Here is a 27,961-nt window from a genome sequence, read left to right on the forward strand (position 1 = left end):
CTGCCATCTACTGTAGCGGAGTTCACGTTTCAGCTGCTATGTATGAGTGGTACAATAGCGCCCACTAGCGATCATAGTGGGCCTGACATTTTTTTTGGGGGGGGGGGGGGGGGGATTCGGCACAACCTAGAGGCCATGTGTGGTATTTAATATTTCCTAAGCGTGAAAATACCGATCCATCGACGCTTTGTCAACGAAGCAGTTGCCTGTCAGCTCAGTGCTAGAACTGCTTGAATGTAGGTTGGAACGGACAATCTGCATGGGCTATATCTCTCATCAACCCAGCGGCAAGACAAGGATCCAAGAATGGTTTTAGTGCATGTCGGATATCTGGTTCTTCCTGTATTTGGCTCAGTAAGAAATAGAGGTATTTATATATATTTATCTTTAACAATTACGTATGCCCTGTTCATCTTAATATCGCGAAAGCTGCTCGAAAATCTCTTAGGATCCATTCCAACACTAGCAAGCGACTGTGTTGTTGTCCTAGCTAGTTGGCTACCAAACAGCTGTTCCGTTCTATATAAAGCTAATGGTAGCTAACTAGGACAAAACAGTGTTTGCCATACAAGGCTATTATGTTCTCATTCGCTTTCGAAACATTTTATTAACAATTGTACGGCCATATTACACATTTTGGTAGTATGGGTCTGATCGTATAGAAAAAAAAAGGTGTCAATAGTTATCTGAAAAGGCTAACTAACGTTAGCTATCTAATTTATATGGACGCGCGTTGACCGATGCTATTTAGCTAACTAACGCTAGCTACCTTTTAAACGTAAAGCTATTTTTGGACATTATATTGTAGTAAGTCAGTTCTATTTCAATAAGCACACCCATTGAAATTAATGGCAATGGTGAAATGTCAGAGAGGAATGCGTAAAACACGTTCAAACTTGTTTGAAGGTTAGTTAGCTGGTTGCAAAGTGCTAGCTCGGTCTCTTTGTAGGGAGAATATATTTAATCCCAGGATGTCATTTGAAGATCATCTTTACTGCTTGCCAAGAGGATTTTATGACTAATTCAATTAGCTAGCTAGCTAAAGAATGTTTGCTATATTGCAACTACTAGCTAACAAACAGGCTAAATTGTCATATTTTAAAATGTCAGGAATATCTTTAAAAACTCCTAACGTTAGCTAATTTAGCTAGCTATGTAGGTTGTTTTTCCAATCTGGTTTGAGCGTTTCGTATTCTGTATTTACAGTAAATCCGATACATATTTAGTATGATATGTTATGTATTTTGTGCAAAAGTATATGTTATGAATTATAGCTAACGTTAGCTAGGCCAGAAGTTAGGTTAAGGTTGGGGAATGGTTAGCTAACATGCAAAGTAGCTAGTTGTGATGAGATTCGAACTCACCGTATACGCCGACCAACCAACAAACTTTCGTTTTTTATTTAAGTAATCTTATGTCTTATTTAACCAAACGTAACATATCATACTAATTTAAGTGTCCCGGATTTACCTTTACTATGTTATGTCTCGTCTATGAGACCAGGCTGATCCACCAGTTGATTTTAGACAGTCATTTCCCATTGATTCAGTATCAAAACATACTTAATTAAGCTATAAGGCACGAGGGTGTGAGGTATATGGCCAACATACCACGGCTAAGAGCTGTTCATAACCTGACGCAACGCGGAGTGCCTGGATACAGCCCTTAGCAGTGCAGTGGTATATTGGCCGTATACCACAACCCCCGAGGTACTTTATTGCTATTATAAACTGGTTACCAAAGTAATTAGAGCAGTAACAAGAAATGTTTTGTCATACCCATTGTATATGGTCTGATATACCACGGCTGTCAGCCAATCAGCATTCAGGGCGTGAACCACCCAGTTTATGAAGTTGCATAAACTGTCTAGGCTACAGTGTAGTGTATTAAATTCATACAGTGGCATCAATTATTTCACATTGTGCTTTTATTTCTGTTCTTATTTCCTGTTTCATAGTTTCGAGGCTGGCTCTACATTCTGCATTTATCAGATCTTTGTCGTCCCTCCCATTGTGTAGCTAATGATCATCTGCTGCTGCTGTGTGGTGTGGCGTGGCCTCTGCCTGTTCTCTGCATTTAGCTGTATTGAATCCCTTCTTCATTTCCTCTTTCCATCAGAAGACGACATTGGTGTATATATATAACAACAACAAAAATGTATCATTCAACCATAGAGTATATGTGGATAAACTAAAACAAATAGCTAACACCTATAGAATAACTTTTTGTCTTTGTCAAGTTGTTGTAGAGTTAACACATTTTTAGCTCTTAAAGAGAATCAAATGTATGTCATTGTGTACCTCCCATTCAGTCTTGATTATGACAACAGCCTACTGTAAATCCCTGTAAAGTGGATACATTTTGCATGGATTCTATTTCTGCACTGCTTTACTGAACACCAGAATTTGGCAAATTTTCCTTTTTTTCCCCATGGAAAATGCATTGTACAAAGGTAGCTAAATAATAGTACATTTTGCTCCAATTGGCATTTTTTTTACATGTACAATTACATGTAAAGCTTATGCATTGTCATATTTCATTGAATATGATCACACACACAATTATAATTATCTGAGTGATTTCAAAATAGACAACACATCAACATTTTATAAATACTGGTACACTTCACCTCTTCCCAACAACCTGTCATAACCACCTCCATTTGTGTAACCCTTTTGTTCTTCTTGAAAATGTAAATCTTTGAAACACTGAATTATCAGGCCTTTTGCTCACTAAAGCCAAAACCAAATCGCAATGCTATAAGTGTAGATACTCTCACTGGTTGTTCACTTCCCAATGAGCCTCCCCACTAACAAAAGTACAAAATGCTATCCATTTCACAGGGATGCTTATCTCCTGCACTGCTACAGTAAACCTTCTAGCAGAGTAATAACGTATTTTATTGTTTGGTTGTGGTCTCTCTTTACCTTTTTGTTCTGGTAATGGTACTTTCAATGCATGGTCACATTATGATTCATATGATTTTTTTTTATTTTTTACATTGAATAGTAAATTCCAATGTAATCTTTCTGTAGTAAAGATGTACCCTACCGTGCTGTAGCCAACCACATCTGCTCATTAGATGCTGCTTCTGTTCTTATTAACCCTATATGGAGCATGGTGGGCCTTGCCTTCAGTCAATGTTGTTTATTTTTGTTGCATGGTGTTTATATTATCATTATTACAACAACAAAAACACAAATTCCACAAACTAATATTTTTCAATAAAGAATATAGTATTTTTCCTAACCTTCAGTGTGCTTCTTGCTGATTTCCATTTATTGTCTTTAGCCCTCCCCTCGTCCCTACCTGCCCCCTTCCACCCCACCCACCTCTCCTGCTGTGACAAAGATAGACAATTTCAATGCTTTTATCATCACAAGGCCTGAATGAGTCTATCCCCTGTCATTCATGGTGATTGTACCACTGAGACAATTGAAAGTGCAGTGTGCCACAGTTGATCCTTGGATCAAATGCTTCTCTATTAGGATTTAACCATTCTGATTAGTGACTGGTTAGGAGCTGAATGTGACCAAAAATACCCCACCTCATTCAGATGTTTCTGAAAGATTACAGAGCCTTGACTCTTTTACAAGGCATTTTGTAGCACTGCACCTTCAAGTCTTCTCCAACTTAATGACCCAAATGCAATGTAGACTTTGCCTTTTTCTCAGTTGTAGGGCTTTCACCTGTTTTCATCTGAATGTGTTATCCACTCTACCACCAACACTTTAGCATGTTCTTCATGTTAGAAAAGGTGAAGGTGACTTTCACAAAGGCCTAGACATAGGTCTGTCCCACATTGTTTGTGCTAGGCTGCGTATAGCTCAGTGCATAGATTCAGTTTACATTTGTTTGATGTTATTTTTCCAGGACTTCTCTTGCTGCCCGAGTCCAAAATGCATTTTACCGCAATGGAAAACATGTCACTGACTATGAAATCTCGTCCTATAAATTTTGTTCTCCCCTTTCAAACATATTTTGTCATATTGCCATCAATGTCACAATGCAGCCTACGCCACCTTCATGCTAATTGCAATCCATTCCCATTCCTATCAATAATCAATGTTATTTCCATTAGAATTGTCAGCCCTATATAGTATGGAGACAGTGCACTGTACTAGTCTCTGATTCAACAGCAGCCTGTTCTCTTCAGCTGCCAAATAGCTGTGGTTGGAAGAGGGGAAAAGTACTGTCAAGCTATTTCCTCTGCACCAACGAATCTACACATGGGAAAAGTTTGGGTAGCAGTGTGTGTCAGTGAGAGTAAGATACAGGCCTAGGCAGTATTTGAATTGATTTCTTGAAGGAGATAGACACATATGTTGTAGGCTTTATGTAGCCTTGGCCTTGACTCGTGCTCATAGATATTTCACATCTTGGCATTTGCTGTTAGATATTTCTGGGTAGTGATGTATAAACAGACACATCATTGATGTTGTGCTATATAATGTTACCCACAGTTCAACAAGTGAAACAGTTATCAGAAAAAGGACACACTCACAGCAATGCTATCACATTGTTAAAATCCTCAGTGATTATAAAGGATGAACAGTTTGTGTCATAAAAAAAGAAACATGTTGAAGTTGCAGAACATTTCTGGCAGCACTTCTATCAAAGGGATTTAAGGTCATTCAGATATATTACCGGTACCCCTAGATTTTAAAACTAGATTCATTTGAAAAGCACTCTGTTACACAATTTAAATGCACAATCCCAGGCACGCACATTGCCGAAGAGTCAGATGCCCAGAGGTGAGAATCCAACCAGAAGGTCAAATGTCACATGATGCCATAATAGACCGTGTTTGGAAATATTAACATTTTCCATGCAGGTTTGAATGTGTTACTTCACCATATCTCCCTATCCCCTGATGTAAGTTTCACCATAGGTAAGAGTTAGGGCTTTTGTAAAGATCCTCCTACAGAAACACAATTACATCACAGAAACACACACTCCATGTCACAAACACAATAAATTCTAACCTACCGTTTCTCTCTCTCAGGTGTCTGACTCCCTCTCATTGTTTCCACAGGATCCCACTTTAACCGGCAGCAGCAGCAGCATAGCCATGCTACCTCTTGCCGGCACTTCCAGCTAGGCCCCCAGGCCCAGCTGCCCATTGACTTCCCAATGCCCCACGCAGGTCAGCCCCAGTCGGGCATCAACCCCCACCTGGCTCCCCCTGGCCACCAACATTCTCCCCAGCTCCATACGCCCCTCAACCCCCTACCCCCCACACCCCAGTTCCAGGACCTCTCTGCCCCCCCTTTCCTACCTCAGGCCTTACACCAGCAGTACCTCCTCCAGCAGCAGATCCTAGAGACCCAGCACCGGCGCATCATGCCACCTTCCAGGTATGGGGACCTGGTTTCTGGCTATGCACGGCACTCCCATAGTAACTTGGGTACCTCCATAAGCTATAGAAAAGTCAAGGTTTGTATGAACAACTACAGTATATTTGAAATGTAATAATATGAATGTGCCCCTGGTAAAGGGGTAGTTGAGTTTGGCATGTGTTTTCACATCTCAAAAGTGCTTTAAAGTTGAGTTGAAATTTCCATTGGATCTGCAGATCCACACAACATATGGCATGGAATATGATGTGCACAGAAACCTTTTTTGGTTGTCCTCTGTCAGCAGACACCAGCCCCACAGACTGCGGCCGGGTTACGAGTTTGCTGCCGCCCTCCACATCCCCCCACAGCCTGCGGCCCAGCAGCCTCGCTACCTGGCTGAAGGCACAGACTGGTAAGACGCCAGCTTGCACTCATACAATAATGTGGCTTCATTGTTAAAGAGATACTTTGGGATTTTGGCAAATATGCCCTTTATCTACTTCCCCAGAGTCAGATGAACTTGTGGATACCATTTGTATACCATTTATGTCCAGTATGAAGGAAGTTAGAGGTAGCATTCTAGCAGATGCCCTTAGACTTCCAGTCATTGCGTTAACTCTAGTTAGCATTGGGTAGCAAAACGACCTCTAACTTCCTTCATACTGGACACAGAGACATAAAAATGGCATCCACGAGTGCATCTGACTCCGGGGAAGTTGACAAAATACTGAGGTATCCATTTAAGTCTCATACATTACTCCTGGACTGTCGAATTTGAGTCACCCGTTCCCACAGGCATGATGTATTATTTGTCACATGCGCCGAATACAACAGGTGTAGACCTTGCAGTGAAATGCTTACTTACAAGCCCTTAACCAACAATACAGTTTTAAGAAAAATAACTGTTAAGTAAAAAATAAAGAGCAGCAGTAAAATTACAGTAGCAAGGCTATATACAGGGGCTACCGGTACAGAGTCAATGTGCGGGTCAGTCGACGTAATTGAGGTAATATGTACATGTAGGTAGAGATAAAGTGACTATACATAGATAATAAACAGAGAATAGCAGCAGCGTAAAAGAGGGGGGGGGGGGGGACACAATGCAAATAGTCTGGGTAGCCCTTTGATTAGCTGTTCAGGAGTCTTATGTCTTGGGGGTAGAAGCTGTTAAGAAGCCTTTTGGACCTAGACTTGGCTCTCCGGTACCGCTTGCCGTGCGGTAGCAGAGAGAACAGTCTATGACTAGGGTGGCTGGAGTCTTTGATAATTTTTAGGGCCTTCCTCTGACACCGCCTTGTACAGAGGTCCTGGATGGCAGGAAGCTTGGCCCCAGTGATGTACTGGGCCATACGTACTACCCTCTGTAGGGAAACCAAGGACAATCAATGTTAATGATTTTTGTTGGGTCTTTGTTTAACTGGTTCCTCTCTTATCTCTCCTCCTCTGTTGTGTGGTTGGTCAGGGATTTGAGTGTGGACGCGGGGCTCCCTCCTCCTCAGTACCACGTCCGGCCACTGCCCCAGCACTACCATCACTACCTGACATCTCCCAGGATGCATCACTTCCCCAGGAACAATGCTTCCACCCAAGTGGTGAGATCATCACAACTCTTTTTGCCATAATATTTAAATGAACAGAATGTACATTTACAATTAAAGCGATGTTCAATGATCTGTGCAATCATGGCATCCATATTTGTTGTACCACCTGTAGTATTTGATTTGGTCTTTACACCATAGATCATTGTAGAGACTGGGTTCAGGGATGGCTGGCATCTGTATGAAATTCAAAGATGTTTTCTCAGAGTTGAGGAGAATGTATCCAGATTACTCCCTTACCGTCTCACTGTATGTTCTCTCCAGGTTGTCCATGAGATCAGAAACTACCCGTATCCTCAGTTACACCTGCTGGCCCTGCAGGGCCTCAACCCCTCCCGCCACGCATCCGCTGTGAGAGAGAGCTATGAGGTACTGTTATCCCAGTCACACGGCTAACTCCAGTCAACCCTGTCACACTCTCACCCCGACACACACACACACACACACACACACTCTGGTAATCACACGGCTGTCCTCACGCCTCTGTCCCTACCTCCAATGCTGTGGACATCCTCATGTGGGACTGCTCTTCTCTTTTCCACGAGTTCTGTTCTCCAGATGCTTCTGAATCGAAAAGCTATTGTTTTATTTTGCTTTGTTCATTTGTTGTTTTTATCGGACTGAAATAAGCCAGTATTAATGAAGTGTCTTGACCTAAAATAACCCTTGAAATCCTACTTTGCTGAGGTAGAGACAAATGCTTGTTCCAGATGTTTAACAGTCTTTCCCCATGTGTTGCCTGTAGGAGCTACTGCAGCTGGAGGACAGGTTGGGCAGTGTGAACCGAGGGGCTGTCCAGACCACTATTGAAAGGTTTACCTACCCTCACAAATACAAGAAGGTAAGAATATACCCTCAGGTCATGTCTGTAACGGATGTACTGAGGCAGAACATTGAATAAAGCGCCATAGAATAGAATGACACGGATGAACATTGCCGTCTCATTTTAGGTCATTGTTAGCCACATAATCTCTCCAAAGAATCCTGTCTCCTTGCAGTCCAAACGGACTTGTTATTTACACAACAGTCAGATGGTTTGGAGTGTACCCAATTTAAGACCACGGATGACTCCTCTTGCAGGTGAAAGGACAAATTATTATAAAGCTGTGTGAGTCTTGCGAGAATTATTTGAATATACTGAAGGAATCATTGGCATGCATGACATTTTAGTGATTCATTGAGACTGGAACCAGAAGCACACTTTTTAATTGTGGCAGCAGTATTTGCAGTATATATATGGGAGATGGTACTAAACTGGGTTTGTCAGTGCATACCTAGTCATGTATCTGAACTACAGTATTTGGACTTCAAGCATCTTTCTCTTTTCATGTGAACTATCAAAACTTAGCAAATGAAATTGAGTTACATTTGAAAATATGCATATTGCTTTTTGTAATTAATTTTATTTGTATATTTTATTTTCCAGAGGATACCTCAGGACCTTAAGCTAGGGCTGGAGGATGAGGAACTGGATACAGATGAGAAGTGTACCATCTGTCTATCAATGCTGGAGGATGGAGAGGATGTCAGGTGGGTCTAGTCACAATGCTAATGACAATGTTATTGTCATGGGACATTTGGTGCCAAAACAGACTACAGTTTGCAGATCTCTGTATCTATGGTAATTCATATTAACACTCTTCATCCTCTTCCTCCACCACCAGGAGATTACCCTGCATGCACCTCTTCCACCAGGCGTGTGTGGACCAGTGGCTGGCCACCAGTAGGAAATGCCCCATATGCAGGGTGGACATTGAGACCCAGCTGGCACCAGACAGCTGATGCCTCCTATCCCTGCCCCCATCTTGTAAAACCCCACCTCATCCCTAGGGGGAGCTCTGCCAAACGTCCCCCTTCCCATCTGCATCACATATGAGCCTGCCTTCTGAGCCAGCTGAAGAAGACAATGAACGGGAGGGGAGGTGAGAGGGATTAACAAAGCACACTGATCCAAACAATAGAGAAACAAAAGAGGCCGGTGGATGGATGAAGAAGAGTGACAGAAGGGTGCCAGAATGTATGGACAGATTTGCAGGGCCTTGATGAGTCTCCATCAGGGTTTTGCACCGTAGCATTAGCTTCTCCATACACTCAGAGATGAGATCCTCCATCAACCCCCCTAGCGAGCGTGTGTGTTGTGTTGTTGGGTTTGTATATAGGCCTATTCTCTACCGCTGATGTGTACTGGTCTCACTCCCTCTTGATGAAACCCAAAACTCTGAGCTCTAGCTACAGCACATCTGTGCGAAACATAACAAAATAGGAAATCAGCAGTGGGATGTTTCTTGAAATGAGCTTCTGTGGCCTAATACATACGGCATTATGGAGTGTAGTAGTCTTGTTATTGATCACCAGTATTTAACAGGGTGACAGTGTGGTGTAGCAAGCAGAAATCCCACTTTAAGAAATAAGGTGGGGGAAAAATACAAAAGGGGGAAATACTCCTCTTTAAAAGAGGGTAATAGGCGTACAGGCAGCCTTTAGGCAATGAGGAAGTGCTAGCTATGTACAAAGGCCAATCAATAGGTGGATTTCCAGTACAGTAGATCTCTGCTATCACAGTGGATGCTAGAGATGCTAACCAGGCATGGCTTCAGTGGTTTGTATTGTGCTGTATTGGGGCCTCTATACCCTAGAACTGAGGCCCCAGATATGCATGCTGTATGGCAGGCTTGGGCTGTCTTGTGATTGTGGAGCAGTAGGAAGTCTGCGCAGGATGACGTTTATTGTCATGAGTCTTGTCCTGGAGGCAGAACTCAGCGATTTCCACTAGACGGAACAGCTGCAAAGTCAGAATTGGCTATATTGTAAAAATTAATTAAAACAATTTTAGGTTAGGGTTAGCAGTGTGGTTAGGTTTAAAATCAGATTATATGACTTTGTGGCTGTGCCAGCTAGTGACCACTCTGCAGAGCTACCTCCAGAACAAGATTCATTACAGGGGGGGAAAACTGAAAAGTCCGCAGTATCTCTGCATGTGAACCGTACACGGCATGACTCTCTCCCTCATCCATGGAGCAGGATGAAGTTTCCCTTAGATGCTGATCTTAGGTCAGTGTTGCGTCTCCCCTCCTAATAATTAAGATTAGAATTGGAGAGGAACGCTGATTATAGAACTGTGCCTATGGGCAACTTCTACTCACAGCCTCATCCATAGCACGATCTTTAAGGCTGGCATTGGCTGGAGGATGCAGTGTCTGTGTATTGTCTTTAGAGTGAATACAATGTAGTTATTTTCTAACATACACTACCATTCAAAAGTTTGGGGCCACTTAGAAATGTCCTTGTTTTTGAAAGAAAATCTATTTTTTTTGTCCATTAAAATAACATTTATCAGAAATACAGTGTGTTAATGTTGTAAATGACTATTGTAGCTGGAAACGGCAGATTTTTTAAAAATGGAATATCTACAGAGGCCCATTATCAGCAACCATCACTCCTGTGTTTCAATGGCACGTTGTGTTAGCTAATCCAAGTTTGTAATCGAACCCACAAATGCTGATGCTCCAGATACTCAACTAGTCTAAAGAAGGCCAGTTTTATTGCTTCTTTAATCAGTGCAACAGTTTTCAGCTGTGCTAGCATAATTGCAAAAGGGTTTTCTAATGATCAATTAGCCTTTTAAAATGATAAACTTGGATTAGCTAACACAACGTGCCATTGGAACACAGGAGTGATGGTTGCTGATAATGGGCCTCTGTGTACCGATGTACGTAGATATTCCATAAAAAATCTGCCGTTTCCAGCTACAATAGTCATTTATAACATTAACAATGTCTACACTTATTTCTGATACATTTTATGTTATTTTAATGGACAAAAAAAATTAGCTTTTCTTTCAAAAACAAGGACATTTCTAAGTGACCCCAAACTTTTGAATGATAGTGTATACCAGGACCTTATTGCCTACAGAACAAGCCCATGTGATTTATACAGTACATAGCAAACAACCTCCATTGTCTTTCCGTTCCCTTCCTTTCAATCTCAGTTGCTCCCGTTTTTCGATACAAGAATACAGCTGGTGTTCCAGGGAGAGATCCAACTCGTAAGCCTTTGTTCTGTGTTCTGGAATGTGTAAGATGGTCCCCCATGATGGTAGTCGTATGGTATTGCTAGAACAACTGTAAACTGTTCAGTGATGGAAGCTGTTTTCCCTATATCGTGCATGAATCATGTTGGTGTAGTTCACTTGAAAGAGGGTTAAAGGGAGAAAAAGCCATTTATTTAAAAATACCAAACAATTATTCTTAGTATTTAGATGTATTTTATTTGTTATTAGTCCTTTCTTCATTTCAGTTTTCTATCAATTTGTTTCGAGCACTCATGCTAATTTGGACATTGGACCAAGTCCTTGTCCATTTCTTACCATTTTGAAGAAATGGCTGCAATGCTGCAGAAAACATTTATTGTTGCAATAATCTAGCTTGTTTTGTTAATGCACTATATGGCGTTGTCTAAAATAGATTTGGTGGTGTGGGGTCTCCTTGTTCTAGCTTAGCTTGTGTTCGGTTACACGTATCTTCATGCTTCCTTGTGTACTCTTGGTGGTTGACTTGACTGTGTGTTGCGTTTTTTATTTCCCTTTGTCCAAACCCCTCCATCCAAAAAAACTACAGACAGACAAGGAGGGTTGCTACTTCACATAGGATGCTCTGAGTTGAAATATGCCTTAAGTATTTCACAATAATTTGTGGTGGCATATTTAATGTATTTCCTCTCATGATTCTGTAATTGAATATATCTGTTTATTTAGAAATAACACAAAATGTTGGGGGATACCTCATTATGCATAGGTTGGTGGGAATGCTTTGCATGGAAGTTGTGTTTTTCAGAAGAAAAATTGTCATTGGAAGGGTGACTAGGTGTAACGGGCTCTGTCTATAGCCAACGTGGTGCTGTTGATCTTCATTCCATTCCATTCCATTCAATTTAGAAGATTCCCACACTCTGCTTTAATCTAGTTAACAGACTGACCAGGTGCAAAAGTTTCAGCATGTAAACCTCCGTCATTGCACTCCTAGCATGGCTAAACCCCTCACTGGCATAGAGGAAATATGATACTTTTTATTTTTCATATTTATCCCGGATCATTACCAGTTTCACAGTTTGTTTGACCTCGTTTGTATATGTCACCATATTATATCTGGATATTCGGTGTCTCCAGTCAGAGCATACGTTTCTCTGTCCAGCTATGTTAACTCTTCCCATATGAATTAATAACTGCATTATTAGGTACTTTGTATTGCTGGCAAATGCTGTGTTTGTGTGGTTAGGTTAGGAAGGTGGCTAACATGATAAACTTGAGCTATTGATCTTATGTTTTTCTGGTTTGATACTCTAGGTAGTAGTTTTACACCTGGGTATAATAAGCCAGCCACCTGTTTTCTGTGTGCTTTTTCTTAATAATAACAATGTATTCATCTTACATATATCTCATTGGAATGAAGCTGACTGGTCTTATTCATTTTTTTCCTGCTGTCACTGACCTTACTTCCTGGTCAGGTCACATGGTCAGGAAAAAACTCCTGGCCTTATGGTTGTCTCTAGTTACCACAGCCACAAGGTGAAAATTGGCTATATCATAAAAATGTATGAAAACAAAAATTATATTTTTGGTCTTAATTTAAGGTTTGGCATAAGGTTAGCAGTGTGGACCGGGTAAAGTTTAGAATCACATTTTAAAAGATAAATTGTAGAAACAGGAAAAAGTCTCTGCACACTTCCAGTCAGATGCAAATGTATTTTAATTTGAGCTAAGCTTTCAGTTAGTCGACCATCATCAGAACATGAGAAAGTAGAAGTAGACAGAGTTTATGACTTTGGATGTGGTAAATAGTGACAACCTGGCCTTACCTTTGTCCTCAGCAGACTGTATACTGGGTTGTTACTGCAGAGGAAAACTGTATAGTATAATAACTCGAGCTGGTGAAGGGGAATGAACAGTAGAATCCAAAAGCACAAGCTTTCTAATGCATGTCCTCCTCAGGTTTTCATATGTGCACATGGGTGAAGCTGTACATGTGTTTAATATGAGGCTGTATTTTCTTGAATATTACAGATATGTTTCTTTGCTGCTGATAAACTGTTGTTTAAACTAACCTGCCAGTGATTAAAGGGAAGTGGCCATCTTTGTACAACACACTGCTGTTTTGCTGTAACTGCGCAATGTTTTATGAGCTGGAGTATTTTATAGACACTAGAAGTATTTACCAATAATATGAAAAGCAATAGCTACATTATAATGAAGAATAACATGGATCAGTGAATGCTGTGGAAAATCTTTAGGTTCACTTTTGATGGATTTTGTACTGTATTTATTACTAATGAGGATGCAAAAATTTGCATAGCTTAACCCAAACTGTTCTGTCTCCTGTTTTATTTATTGTCTGATTGTATATGATCTTTTTCTATGTGTTTTTCAAATAAACTCCCTAAAATGCTGAAAAGACCTGGTTAAGGATGATAACATTTTTCCCAAAAATTACTTTTCTACCTAGAGAGTTTTTATCTGTATTTTTCGTAGCTGTCTACATACCACCACAGACGAGGCTGGCAGTAAAACCGCATTCAATGAGCTGTATTCCGCCGTAAGCAAACAGGAAAATGCTCATGCAGAGACGGTGCTTCTAGTGGCCGGGGACTTTAATGCAGGGAAACTTAAATCAGTTATACCTAATTTCTATCAGCATGTTAAATGCGCAACCAGAGGGAAAAAAATTCTAGACCAACTTTACTCCACACACAAAGACGCGTACAAAGCTCTCATTCGCCCTCCATTTGGCAAATCTGACCATAACTCTATCCTCCTGATTCCTGCTAACAAGCAAAAATTTAAGCAGGAAGCACCAGTGACTCGGTCTATAAAAAAGTGGTCAGATGAAGCAGATGCTAACCTACAGGACTGTTTTGCTATCACAGACTGGAATATGTTCCGGGATTCTTCCGATGGCATTGAGGAGTACAACACATCAGTCACTGGCTTTATCAATAAGTGCATCGAGGATGTCGTCCCCACAGTGTTTGTACGTACATACCCCAACCAGAAGCCATAGATTACAGGCAACATTCGCACTGAGCTAAAGGGTAGAGCTGCCGCTTTCAAGGAGCGGGGGAGCAGACAATTGTTGTTCAATGGTAAACGGTCTGAGTGGTATCCCACTGGGCATAAACTGGTTGAATCAACATTGTTTCCACATCACTTCACCCCAACATTGAATCAACTTGTAAAACTAATTGGATTAGCAAAAAGTCATAAATGTTAGGGCATTTCGTCTTTTTTGCCCAACTTTTAACCTAAATCCAATGACATGGTGAATTTTGGGAAGGATTACATGTTGAATTCACGTTAGTTGTCAAACCAATGTAAATCAAAGCGAGGCATTGAACTGACAACTGTGCCCAGTGGGACATCTTCATTCATATAACATCTTTGGTCATGTCATCACTAGCCTACATCAGGGTCAGAGGTGATCTCATTGGTCTTGTCACTGAAGTCCAGGATCTCGTTGTTGGCACAGGCCAGCTCTCTCATAATCGGCCCGTCGTCGACATGCTTGGCCAGCCAGTGGTCACATGGGAAACGGAAATTCTGGTCCATGGTCTCATCTATCACATTGATGTACTCCAGGTGCCAACCTGGGGCAGGACCTGAGAGAAACACAGGTTAGAATGGATTATCTTCTTGCCTCTATACCAATCATCACCAATTAGCTAGTTCAAGACTTAGTTTTGTTTTCCCTTGCTGGAAATCCTGTGTACAGAACTGCAGTTGCGAATAAATCAATCAATGAAAATTGAGAAAGCTCCTTGTGTGTCCTGTCAGTCCATTTAGCCACTGTTACACCACCATCACCATCATCACCGTTAGTGATGAAACTAAGTGGCATGGCATATGAAAACCTGCTCCTTACCCTTGTTGTCGGGACACACGTGGATCTTGGACTACTCTCCCAGGATGAGGATGTCTGGGAAGTGGAACACATCTTTCGACTTCTGCTCAAACTTGTATCTGCTACCGCCCTCCTTCAGTGCCAGCGTACCAGTGTCCCCGTAATCCCCAAATACTCTGGAACAAGTTGGCATCGGTGCCCGTGCCTGGAACAAAGGTGGATAGGGGAGATTAAAAATTAAAGGTAGAACTAGGGGGTGCCTGGTGGGTGCTGGAGTTTTTCCCATGTGGAGTTTTGTTCCCATGTGGAGCTGTTGTGACCCACCTTTGATGTCGCTTGTCTGGACCTGGATGATGTAGGTGGTCCTCTCCACCAATAGGACAAACATACCACCAAATTATTATTATCTCATCCACCACCGCTGCCAGCTCACAGATCTTAGTCCTTTTGGGCCCTTTGGTCTTCGACAGCCAGTTCTCATAGGTAAACACAGACACTCGGACTCCTGAGTGACGCAGCAGTCTAAGGCACTGCATCTCAGTGCAAGAGGCATCACTACAGTCCCTGGTTCCCTGGTCTCTCGTCCGGCCGTGATTGGGAGTCCCACAAGGAGGTGCACAATTGGCCCAATGTCGTCCGGATTTGGCTGGGGTAGGCTGTCATTGTAAATAAGAATTTGTTCTTAACTGACTTGCCTGGTTAAATAAATAAAACATCCTCTGTAGTCAGGTTACACATCAGGATCTAGGTGACACACGTATCCCAGACTTTTACATTGTTATTTTAGTAAATTAGCAGACTCTCAGAGCAACTAACAGTAACTGTTTTGAGATAAGGAGGCTGCAAATGAACACATAATAATACAGTATAAGCATGGTAAGTTTGAATCCCAACACTGTTGAGGAACCAGTCGGAGTGACTGCCAGAGCCGTCAATGCAAACAGAGGAGCGATGTCATCTATCTCCATGTGCCCTCTTGACCTCTCTCAAACATTGGGGGAGGGATACATGGCTGTCATTCTGGATAGAAAAGGACAAGGGCTCCCCCAAGGTTTGAATAATGGTGGTGTCAATAACAAACTAGGGTAGTGTACCCCATAAAATCCTAATGTGTACATCCTCCAATGTTTGCCCCTTAATGTTGGTGCAGCCCAATACGAGTCAATCCAGACAACATTGGCTGCAGGTAGCCTAGCGGTTAAGAGCGTTGGGCCAGTAACCAAAAGGTTGGTGGTTTGAATCCCTGAGCCAACTAGGTGAAAAATTGAATTGCTCCTGTAATTTGCTCTGGATAAGAGCATCTGCTAAATGACAAAAATGTGAAGACTATAGGCACTCTACTGAATGACAGTATGTTACAGCCTTACTCTAAAATTGATTACATTTTTTTCTCATCAATCTACACACAATACCCCACAATGACAAAGCAAAAAATGTTTTTTATAAAAAAATTCAAATGTATAAAAAAAATTAAAAACTGAAATATCACATTTGTATAAGTATTCAGACCCTTTACTCAGTACTTTGTTTAAGCACCTTTGGCAGCGATTACAGCCTCGACTCTTCTTGGGTATGACGCTACAAGCTTGGCACACCTGTATTTGGGGAGTTCTCCCATCCTTCTCTGCAGATCCTCTCAAGCTCTCTCAGGTTGGATGGGGAGCATTGCTGCACAGCTATTTCAGGTCTCTCCAGAGATGTTTGATCGAGTTCAAGTCTATGGCTGGGCCATAGCTGGGCCACTCAATTAGACTTGTCGTGAAGCCACTCCTGCGTTGTCTTGGCTGTGTGCTTAGGGTCATTGTTCTGTTGGAAGGTGAACCTTCGCCCCATTCTGAGGTCCCGAACGCTCTGGAGCAGGTTTTCATCAAGGATCTCTCTGTACTTGGCTGAGTTCATGTTTCCCTTGATCCTGACTAGTCTTCCAGTCCCTGCCGCTGAAAAACATCCCCACAGCATGATGCTGCCACCCCCATGCTTCACTGTAGGGATGATGCCAGGTTTCCGTCAGACGTGATGCTTAGCATTCAGGACAAATAGTTCAATCGGTATCATCATACCAGAGAATCTTGTTCCTCATGGTCTGAGAGTCCTTTAGGTGCCTTTTGGCAAACTCCAAGCGGGCTGTCTTGTGCCTTTTAATGAGGAGTGTCTTCCGTCTGGCCACTCTACCATAAAGGCCCCTGATTGGTGGAGTGCTGCAGAGATGGTTGTCCTTCTGGAAGGTTCTCCCATCTCCACAGAGGAAGTCTGGAGCTCTGTCAGAGTGACCATCAGTTTCTTGGTCACCTCCCTGACCAAGGCCCTTCTCCCCTGAGGCTTGGTGGTTCCAAACATCTTCCATTTAAGAATGATGGAGGCCACTGTGATCTTGGGGACCTTCAATGCTGCAGAATTGTTTTTGGTACCCTTCCCCAGATCTGTGCCTCGACACAATCCTGTCTCGGAGCTCTACGGACAATTCCTTCGACTTCTTGGCTTGGTTTTGCTCTGACATGTACTGTCAACTTATATAGAAAGATGTGTGCCTTTCCAAATCATGTCCAATTAATTGAATTTACCACAGGTTGACTCCAATAAAGTTATAGAAACATCTCAAGGATTATCAATGGAAACAGGATGCACTTGAGCTCAATTTCGAGTCTCATAGCAAAGGGTGTGAAAACTTATGTAAACAAGGTATTTCTGTTTTTATTATTTTATACATTTGCAAAAAAATCTAAAAACCTGTTTTCACTTTGTCATTATGGGGTATTGTGTGTAGATTGATGAGGGATTTAAAAAATATATATTAAAAAAATAGAATAGGGCTGTAACGTAACAAAATGTGGAAAAAGTCAAGGGGTCTGAATACTTTCAGAATGCACTGTAGATGATCTGGAGGGGAAACATGCTTCTATGTATCCTGTATTGAAGTCCCATTGAGATAGTAGAATCCATTTCAAGGAAGCCCTCACCATGAAGGAGAATCACAAGCACAAGTACGTGGACAATCTGAAAGCTCCTCTCAGTAATATAGTGGTATTTAGTGTGTTATTGCCCTAACAAACTCACCTTCCGGATGATGTTGGTGTCTAGTATGTTGAACAGTCTGTGATGAGACCATTGCCTCTGTCCTTGGCCAACCAGCACTTACATTGGAAGATGTACTTGATGCCTTCTGTCGGCACGGCAACCGACAACTCATCCACCAACCAGCAGCTCTCTGGGGTGACGCTATTATCACCCAGCCGTGGGAGAGAAAAAGAGAGAGTGAGAGATAGACTACCACAAAAGCTCTTCTTTCTCTCCGGCAAAAGTCTAAACGGGATCCTTGGGACGTCCAAACTCTGACATCACCCTATTGAAGTAAGGGTTAAGGTTAGGGTAAGGGCTATGGTTAGGGTTTAGGGTAGGGACGTCCCAAGGAATCCGGATAGCAATAACCGTCCAGTCACAGCCGCTCTGTCTTGATGTTGGGTCCCTTTACATCCCGACTGTGAAACAACCTAAGATAGACAGTGCTACTGTACCTTGACATAGTAGATTCTCTCGATGCGTTTGTCCTCATTCTTTTTGGAGAGCCAACACACACAGGAACATACACCTCCTCTGTTTCCACGTCCACCACCTCTACCTGGTCCAGCACAAGTTGGCTCCCATCCAGTCTGAGTTGTCGTTGCGGATACGGATCATAAACACCTGGCCGAGATCCACCATCTCGATGGAGAACTTATTCACCAGGGCGAGACAAATAGGAAAGGGACACATGTAGTGAAGTAAAATCAACCTGACTGCTCTTAATCACTATGATGTACTGAGAGAGGCTTTAGGGAATTCAGAAACGGACACACTTAGCATTAATTAGTTAACCTTGTGAAATTACACGGTTTTAGCAATACTGTACTGTCTTTGGTTTTAGTATTCCATGAAACGACACGGTAAACTACATGGTATCTTTGTAACTTAATGTAAAGTGTGACCAAATAATAACACACTTTGTCTTTCAAACTTGTTGCTGATGCTCTGACTTGCTGAGTTTGCATTCCCGTGTCTCCCAGGTCTCCGTAGATGGTGAGAAACACTTTTCTGTCGGCCTCTCCTCCGTACGTGTCACCCGTTCTGACAACGCAGTGAACCACCAGCGCCGGCAGGATGGGGCCAGAGCTGCACAAACTCCTGGGTAGAGCAGACTGCAGGGCGGCTGGGGCAGCCTTCTCCTGCTATAGTTACCCACCTGAAACAGCCACTAACCTCATAAACAATTACTACCACTGGGTTGTCACCTGACCAGAAGAGAAAGCCCATGTGAAAATTGAGAACATACCAGAAAATTCTGTCACCCTGCCATTGCTTTGTTAAACACATTGAGGGATGCGGCTGGAGAAATGTACAGTAACCACTCTCAAATTCATAGACAGAGCTATGGATGCAAGGACTGACCATCCATGATATAAACATTATAGTTTTAATGTTTTGAGACAATACAGTGTTAGTTTACAATTACTTTGTTTACAAACAATGGACTGAAACAAGCTTATCTTTTGGGTTCTGATTAAGTTATAATAAGAGTCAACAGGTTTATCATTAATTTATTTTGACTCCCTTATGACATGACTCCCTGATGACCATTAAAAAACATTATGTCCTAAATCTTTCCATCAACTTCCATGTTGTCATGATGAAAGTCCTGAAACAGATGCTTAAAGACAGAAGTAAACAAACGCTAGGCACAAGCATGGGAGAGGAAAAGTATACTGTAAATGTCTCCTCCTTTTTCTGGACAGAGTTGTGGCAGTGGCCTCGACAGGCTGCTAGTGGTCGCTGTTGTTCCTGTCTCTCGAGGCTAAGTTGGCAGCTGACATGAATGCTGATTGGCTGAAAGCCGTGGTATATTTAAGCAATAAGGCACGACATGTGTGGAATATGGCCAATATACCACGGCTAAGGGCTGTTCTTCTGCACGACGCAACGCAGAGTGCCTGGATACAGCCCTTAGCCGTGGTATACTGGCCATATACAGTTGAAGTCAGAAGTTTACATACACTTAGGTTGGAGTCATTAAAACTCGTTTTCAACCACTCCACAAATTTCTTGTTAACAGACTATAGTTTTGGCAAGTCGGTTAGGACATCTACTTTGTGCATGACACAAGCCGTCATACAGCTCAGGAAGGAGACGAGTTCTGTCTCCTAGAGATTAACGTATTTGGTGTGAAAAGTCCAAATCAATCCCAGAACAACAGCAAAGGACCTTGTGAAGATGCTGGAGGAAACAGGTACAAAAGTATCTATATCCACAGTAAAACGAGTTCTATATCGACATAACCTGAAAGGCCGCTCAGCAGCGAACAGTTTTGACTGGGCTGAGCGGGAACTGAGGAAGCACAGTTCCCGCTCAGCCCAGTCAAAACTGTTCGCTGCTCTGGCACCCCAATGGTGGAACAAGCTCCCTCACGACGCCAGGACAGCGGAGTCAATCACCACCTTCCGGAGACACCTGAAACCCCATCTCTTTAAGGAATACCTAGGATAGGATAAAGTAATCCTTCTAACCCCCCCCCCCCCCCCTTAAAATATTTAGATGCACTATTGTAAAGTGGTTGTTCCACTGGATATCATAAGGTGAATGCACCAATTTGTAAGTCGCTCTGGATAAGAGCGTCTGCTAAATTACTTAAATGTAAATGTAAATGTAAGGGAGAAGCCACTGCTCCAAAACCGCCATAAATAAAACAGACTACGGTTTGCAACTGCACATGGGGACAAAGATCATACTTTTTGGAGTAATGTCCTCTGGTCTGATGAAACAAAAATAGAACTGTTTTGCCATAATGACCATCGTTATGTTTGGAGGAAAAAGGGGGAGGCTTGCAAGCCGAAGAACACCATCCCAACCGTGAAGCACGGGGGTGGCAGCATCATGTTGTGGGGGTGCTTTGCTGCAGGAGGGACTGGTGCACTTCACAAAATAGATGGCATCATTAGCAAGGAAAATTATGTGGATATATTAAAGCAACATCTCCAGACATCAGTCAGGAAGTTAAAGCTTGGTCACAAATGGGTCTTCCAAATGGACAATGACCCCAAGCATACTTCCAAAGTTGTGGAAAAATGGCTTAAGGACAACAAAGTCAAGGTATTGGAGTGGCCATCACAAAGCCCTGACCTCAATACCATAGAACATTTGTGGGCAGAATTGTGAAAAACCGAGTTTAAATGTATTTGGCTAAGGTGTATGTAAACTTCCGACTTCAACTGTACAACAAACCCCTGAAGTGTCCTTTTTGCTATTATAAACTGGTTATCAATGTAATTAGAGCCGTAAAAATCTATGTTTTGTCATACCCGTGGTATAAATCTGATATACCACAGCTTTCAGCCAATCAGAATTCAGGGCTCCAACCACCCAGTTTATAACATTTAACATTTACATTTACATCATTTAGCAGACGCTCTTATCCAGAGCGACTAACAGTAGTGAATGCATACATTTCATACAATTTCATACATTTCATACTTTTTTCTTTTTTTTTTCTGTGCTGGCCCCCCGTGGGAATCGAACCCACAACCCTGGTGTTGCAAACACCATGCTCTACCAACTGAGCTAACAGACCTATACCACGGGTATGACCAAACATATATTTTTACTGCTCTAATTATGTTGGTAACCCGTTTATAATACAATACAACTTGTATAACAGAATATGCTACTTACATTTAAACATACAGTATTTAGTGACTTCAATTGCTAGTGAAAGGAACAAATATTGGCTGCTCTTGTGTCGCTACAGCATAGCAGAGTGCTGCACCGGAATATGTACGGACTGAATTTACTGCAACTCAATACCCTTTTCCGTCCTCTATCGTGTCTACTTCGGCAAGAAGATGGTAAGCGCGGATGCAGTGTAACCTGAAAATCTGAAATCATCCGCTTTAATGAACGTTCTCATTTGATCAACTACATGTTTGTTGTGAAGATGAAAGCATTGAATTACGGCAGACCTCAGTATTTCATGGTGTTAGTTTCATAATCGCTCCAAACCCGATTCATGAACTGTAACGTAACAAACACTGAATGTTAGCTACTGTATGTCGCAGACGCTAGAAGTAGATGGGTATCTTCCAAATAATTTTCAATCAGCATTTCAAATTGACTGCTATTATTTTGGTCCCTATAAAGGGAACGATTTTGACAATTGCATTCATTAGTAGGTCCATGTCATCTTGCAAAACAAGGAAAGTGGCTAGTTTTCTCAGGTGGAACCAGTTAGCATCATTCAACATTAGCCTGTTAACGGTAGCATGTAGTTAACGTATACAGCTATCGTATGTGATGTATTGTTATGAATGAACTGTCAATTCTAATTGGTCACCATAAATGTGTTTTCACCTGTTTCACAGACGAAGGGAACGTCATCATTTGGTAAACGTCGCAACAAGACGCATGCCCTGTGTCGTCGGTGCGGCTCCAAGGCATACCACCTTCAAAAGTCCTCCTGCGGAAAGTGTGGCTACCCCGAAAAGCGCAAGAGAAAGTGTGAGTGGCTCGTGCTGTTTTCTTGGCAGATAGTTTAGTAAAATTTGTTCAGTCAATTTGATAAGTCAATGCAGTCCATTCATGTTACCAATATGGACCATCATCAGTGACGCTAGCTAGATGGATGGATGCTGCAGGTCATCCTACCAGGGATCATACCAGAGCTCAACCTGTCAAAAGTTTCCAGTGATGCAAATGTCAAACAAGCTGAAATATTCCAGATGTCCTCACATGCAATAGTGACTTTTTGCACTTCCAGACTTTTGTTTTGTGGGGGTTTGGTCAAGCTGACCTTGTTGTCACGCTGATGTATGTGTCTGTACAGCGGTTTTGCTCTTCATTGATTCTATCCTTAAACTTTTGCAGATAACTGGAGTGCCAAGGCCAAGAGACGCAACACCACCGGGTCTGGTCGTATCAGACACCTGAGGGTTGTCTACCGCAGATTCAGGTGAGTCCAACATCCTCCCTGCAATGAATTTCAGCGCTGATTTGCATAATACATCAGGTGCAAACAGAAGAAAATGTTTCCTCGGAATACAAAGATGAGCTGTTCTTTAGGCAGGAGTATGTACCTCCATTTCTCCAAAGCTTGCTTTTTTTGTCTGTTGAATGTGAAATTGGTATCATTTTTAACTGCAGAGAAGCACCTATTTTTGCCCCTCTTTCTGACCTGCGGAATCAGTTGAGACGAATCTGGTCTGTCCTTAATTGGCCCTATGTAATGTAACCAGTATGATATCGCTAGCTAGTTTTGCCAAGGTGGATTAGGTTGCTCTGCACAGATGCTTTTCAGTGCTGGGTTGAACCCTCTTAGTTTTGTTGGTGTTGAGATATGATTGTCTTACGATACACCAGGAAGGAAGGTGATGTTGGTTTTATTTGGAGTTGGTGACTGTTAAACTACTCATGAAATGTGTTTTTCTGCATGATAAATGGTGTGTCACTGCCATGATTTGACAAGTGCCCATTGCTGTGAGTGACTGACGTGCTTACTGACTAATCATTTTACTTTTGATATCGTGAGTGCCAAATTGGAATGCTTATTTAACTTGCAGTGCATTCAGAAAGTATTCAGACCCCTTGACTTTTTCTACATTTTGTTACATTTTGTTGCAGCTAGGGATGCACCGATATGACTTTTTTGGCCGATACCGATAACCAATATTTTCCTTGCCAAATAAAAAGATATCGATTACAGATATTTTTTATTTTAGTGGCCATTTAAGCATTCTAGTACAGTTAAATAGTTAACACACATGTAGGCAGCGGTCTAAGGCACTGCATCTCAGTGCAAGAGGAGTCACTACAGACCAAGGTTCGAATCCAGGCTGTATCACATCTGGCCATGATTGGGTGTCCCATTGGGCGGCGCACAATTGGCCCAACGTCGTCCGGTGTAGACTGTCATTGTAAATAAGAATTTGTTCTAAACTGACTTGCCTAGTTAAATAAATAAAGGTTACACACACCACACTGACCAAAACGTTATTTTGTTGGCATTTACATATGTCCCCATTACCAGTAAAACATCATCAAAACCTATTTCTTTCACTTACCTGCTGTGCTGTTTTGTTGTTCATTTGTTCAGTCTCAACCAGGATTTCATCATACATGTCAAGCAGTGAAGTTTCAGCTCTGTCTGTCCGTGGCCTCTCTTCCTCGGTGCGCACTGTCACTGTGTCTGTTTCCATCTTGTCCAGCTGTGTATGTTAACATTTCACGTGAACTCTGTTTCTTGTCTGCATCAAGCATGGTGGCGACACAGTAAAGAGGCTCGGAGAGAATGCCACCGAATCGCTTGTTCACAGCCTGGAGTACTTTTTAAGTTTTAACCCCAGGGTCTGTGTGGGCAGTTTTGTTGAGCAGGCGTTTCACTGCCATGACAGAGGGTATCACGTCTGCTGCAGACGCAGTTGATGGGTTTATTTCTCCAGTCAGTTGTTCAAATGGCGCTAGGAGTGTGTTCATGTTTCAAACATGTTCTCAAATGCCATTGAAATGGCAGCAGCGGTATGACAACCAGCACATTCTTGAGCATGCAATACGGCTTTCCTCAGTATGAAATCCTCATCGACCCACTGTGCTGTCAGACTCAGCATACTCATGGGGCTGACATCGCTGGTCCAAGTGTCAGTTGTGACGCCCATAGCAAGTAGCATAAGGAATTCCATTATCTTTTGCTGTCAACCGATTTCGCCTTTGAGTTGTCTCGCTGAAATGTTCCTACTCCTTCAAATGACTGCTCAACTTGAACTTGTTTAGTTGTTGGAAGTGTGCGCTTAGTATTTTTCTACTGTTGTGCTGTGTAGCGTTGTCTTTTACGTGGCGTCATTACGTCATCTACTTACGTTATATATGTATCCACGTCAGCTTTGATATCGGTTTTGCACATAGGCGCTAAACACATAATCAGGCTGATGCCGATGTTGGCATTTTTAGCTAATGTCGTCTGATTCGGATATGCTCACCGATATATCATGCGTCCCTAATTGCAGCCTTATTCTATATAAGGTCCCTTAGTTGACAGTGCATGTCAGAGCAAAAACCAAGCCATGAGGTTGAAGGAATTGACCGTAGGGCTCCGAGACAGGATTGTGTCGAGGCACAGATCTGGGGAAGGGTACCAAAAAAGGTCTTTAGCATTTAAGGTCCCCAAGAACTGTGTCCTCCATCATTCTTAAATGGAAGAAGTTTGGAACCACCAAGACCCTTCGTAGAGCTGGCTGCCCGGCCAAACTGAGCTATCAGGGTAGAAGGGTCTTGGTCAGGGAGCAAAGTACAGAGAGATCCTTGATAAAACCTGCTCTAGAGCGCTCAGGACCTCAGAATGGGGTGAAGGTTCACCTTCCAACAGAACAACGACCCTAAGCACACAGCCAAGACAACGCAGGAGTGGCTTCACGACAAGTCTCTGAATATCCTTGAGTGGCCCAACCAGAGCCCGGACTTGAACCCGATCTAACATCTCTGGAGAGACCTGAAATAGCTGTACAGCGATGCTCCCCATCAGCAGAGAAGAATGGGAGAAACTCCCCAAATACAGCTGTGCCAAGCTTGTAGCGTCATACCCAAGAAGACTTGAGGCTATAATTGCTGCCAAAGGTGCTTCAACAAAGTACTGAGTAAAGGGTCTGAATACTTATGTAAATGTGATATTTCATTTTTAAAAAATGTTTTACATTTTCAAAAATTTCTCAACATGTTTTTGCTTTGTCATTATCTAGTATTGTGTGTAGATTGATGGGAAAAATACAATTGAATTAATTTTAGAATAAGACTTGTGTTACAAAATGTGGAAAAAGTTTAGGGGTCTGAATACTTTCCCGAATGCACTGTACCTGGCACGAGTAGATGCTGCTATGTATGTTGCTAGTGAAAGACCAGACTCTCATCACATTTCTCAGACCTAAGACTTGATGTTAGATTCATTTCAAGTTTTGTCACGTACACGAGTACAGTGAAATGCCTTTCTTGCAAGCTCTTTCCCGAAAATGCACTAATCAATATCAGTAGTAAAAGTATTATACTATAAAATGAATAGAACAACTTGGCAAGTCAGTTAAGAACAAATTCTTATTTACAATGACTGCCTTCCCCAGCCAAACCCTCCCCTAATCCGTTTGACACTGGGCCAATTGTGCGCTGCCCTATGGGACTCCCGATCACGGCCAGTTGTGATACAGCCCGGGATCGAACCAGGTTCTGTAGTGATGCCTTAGACCGCTGCGCGACTTGGGGGAAAGGAATATTACAATCTTCCTAGCATGTGGTACATGTTCGTAATGGATGGGGTTACCTACCTGTAAAACATTTGAGACCTAGTAAGGGGCACTGTGTGTGTACACTGAACAAAAATATAAACGCAACAATTTAAAAGATTTTACTGAGTTACAGTTCATATAAAGGAAAGCAGTCAATTGAAATAAATTCATTAGGCCCTAATCTATGGATTTCACATGACTAGGAATACAGATATACATCTGTTGGTCACAGATACCTTAAAAAAAGGTTAGGGTCGTGGATCAGAAAACCAGTCAGTATCTGGTGTGACCACCATTTGCCTCATGCAGCATGACACATCGCCTTCGCATAGAGTTGATCAGGCTGTTGATTGTGGCCTGTGGAATGTTGTCCCACTCCTCTTCAATGGCTGTGTGAAGTTTCTGGATATTGGCGGGAACTGGAACACGCTGTCGTACACGTCGATCCAGAGCATCCCAAACGTTCTCAATGGGGGACATGTCTGGAGAGTATGCAGGCCATTGAAGAACTGGGACATTTTCAGCGTCCAGGAATTGTGTACAGATCCTTGTGACATGGAGCCATGCATTATCATCCTGAAACATGACGTGTTGGCGACAGGAATGGCACGACAATGGGCCTCAGGATCTCATCACGGTATCTCTGTGCATTAAACTTGTCATCGATTAAAATGCAGTTGTGTTCGTTTTCCGTAGCTTATGCCTGCCCATACCATAACCTCACGGCCACCATGGGGCTCTTTGTTCTGCCATCTGCCCGGTACAGTAGAAATCAGGATTAATCCGTGAAGCGCACACTTCTCCAGCATGCCCGTGGCCATCGAAGGTGAGGACAACGAACATGCAGATGAGTTAACCTGAGACGTTTTTTGACAGTTTGCAAATTCTTCGGTTATGCAAACTCAGTTTCATCAGTTTCTCCAAAACAACGTTGGATGCGGCTTATGGTAGAGAAAAATATTCAATTCTCTGGCAACAGCTCTGGTGAACATTTCTTAAGTCAGCATGCCGATTGCATGCTTCCTCAACTTGAGACATCTGTGGCATTGTGTTGTGACAAAACTGCACATTTTAGTGTGGTCGTTTATTGTCCCCACCACAAGGTTGCTACCATGTTGTCATGTTCTGTTGCTGCCATGCTATGTTTTCTTAGGTCTCTCTTTATGTAGTGTTGTCTCTATTTTTGTAATGTGTGTTTTGTCTTATTTTTATGTCTTTTTATTTTTAATCCCAGCCCCTGTCCCCGCAGGTGGCCTTTTTCCTTTTGGTAGGCCATCATTGTTAACAAGAATTTCTTCTTAACTGACTTGCCAAGTTAAATAAAAAGTAAAGGTGCACCTGTGTAATGATCATGCTGTTTAATCAACTTCTTGATATGCCGCACCTGTCAGGTGGATGGATTATTTTAGCAAAGGAGAAATGCTCACTAACAGGGATGTAAACAAATTTGAGCGAAAAGTATGCTTTTTTGTGCGTATGTGAAATTTCTGATATCTTTGTTTTCAGCTCATGAAACATGGGACCAACACTTCATATGTTGTGTTTTCTATATTTTGTTCAGTATAGTTTACAATTCATTGTCATCCTTCCTCAATGTGTTTTCTCTGGTCTTTTCCAGGAATGGATTCCGTGAGGGAACTGTCCCCAAGCCCAAGAGAGCAGCAGTGGCTGCCTCCAGCTCTTAGACTCTGAGTCTGAAATAAAGTCATCATAAAATGACAACTTCATCGCCTCTCGTCTTCTTTGGTCAGTTATAAGTTATACAATGAAGATAAACAACATTGAAATGTTATCTTTGACAATAACCCTAGCAGAAACTTGTAAGTCATAGGACTTTCAGTTGTATCACTAGA

The 27,961-nt window shown here is 42.2% G+C and overlaps 2 protein-coding genes across 5 annotated transcripts; both read left to right on the plus strand.

Annotated features, from left to right (window-relative positions):
• The first annotated feature begins 115 nt into the window (after positions 1 to 115).
• Positions 116 to 13,383, plus strand: LOC106580569 (E3 ubiquitin-protein ligase ARK2C). Of its 4 annotated transcripts, none has more exons than XM_045703315.2 (8): positions 116 to 367; positions 1,958 to 5,357; positions 5,641 to 5,751; positions 6,802 to 6,931; positions 7,202 to 7,306; positions 7,683 to 7,778; positions 8,364 to 8,467; positions 8,602 to 13,383. In XM_045703315.2, exons 2-8 carry the CDS (start codon positions 5,134 to 5,136, stop codon positions 8,717 to 8,719), a joined length of 888 nt encoding a protein of 295 aa, XP_045559271.1. In that variant the 5' UTR covers positions 116 to 367; positions 1,958 to 5,133; the 3' UTR covers positions 8,720 to 13,383. The 4 variants fall into 4 exon arrangements, with proteins under 4 accessions (XP_045559271.1, XP_045559272.1, XP_014017241.1 ...); XM_045703316.2 differs by having other exon boundaries at positions 2,019 to 5,357; XM_014161766.3 differs by having other exon boundaries at positions 5,036 to 5,357.
• An 8,187-nt stretch (positions 13,384 to 21,570) lies between these two features.
• Positions 21,571 to 27,830, plus strand: LOC106580567 (large ribosomal subunit protein eL37). Its single transcript, XM_014161764.3, has 4 exons — positions 21,571 to 21,695; positions 22,209 to 22,344; positions 22,711 to 22,795; positions 27,727 to 27,830. Exons 1-4 carry the CDS (start codon positions 21,693 to 21,695, stop codon positions 27,791 to 27,793), a joined length of 291 nt encoding a protein of 96 aa, XP_014017239.1. The 5' UTR covers positions 21,571 to 21,692; the 3' UTR covers positions 27,794 to 27,830.
• The last annotated feature ends 131 nt before the right edge of the window (positions 27,831 to 27,961 follow it).

This window comes from Salmo salar, chromosome 20 (genome assembly GCF_965601325.2).
Source record: "Salmo salar chromosome 20, fSalSal1, whole genome shotgun sequence".
Classification (NCBI taxonomy): domain Eukaryota; kingdom Metazoa; phylum Chordata; class Actinopteri; order Salmoniformes; family Salmonidae; genus Salmo; species Salmo salar.

What these genes read in the sequence shown, in the direction of transcription:
- LOC106580569 (XM_014161766.3), top strand. Translation starts at nt 307, where the DNA reads ATGGTTTTAGTGCATGTCGGATATCTGGTTCTTCCTGTATTTGGCTCA. An exon ending in ACAATGCTTCCACCCAAGTG is followed by an intron (nt 6,932 to 7,201) that starts GTGAGATCATCA and finishes TGTTCTCTCCAG; the next exon opens with GTTGTCCATGAGATCAGAAA. An exon ending in CTGTGAGAGAGAGCTATGAG is followed by an intron (nt 7,307 to 7,682) that starts GTACTGTTATCC and finishes TGTTGCCTGTAG; the next exon opens with GAGCTACTGCAGCTGGAGGA.
- LOC106580567 (XM_014161764.3), top strand. An exon ending in CGAAAAGCGCAAGAGAAAGT is followed by an intron (nt 22,345 to 22,710) that starts GTGAGTGGCTCG and finishes AAACTTTTGCAG; the next exon opens with ATAACTGGAGTGCCAAGGCC. An exon ending in GTTGTCTACCGCAGATTCAG is followed by an intron (nt 22,796 to 27,726) that starts GTGAGTCCAACA and finishes GGTCTTTTCCAG; the next exon opens with GAATGGATTCCGTGAGGGAA.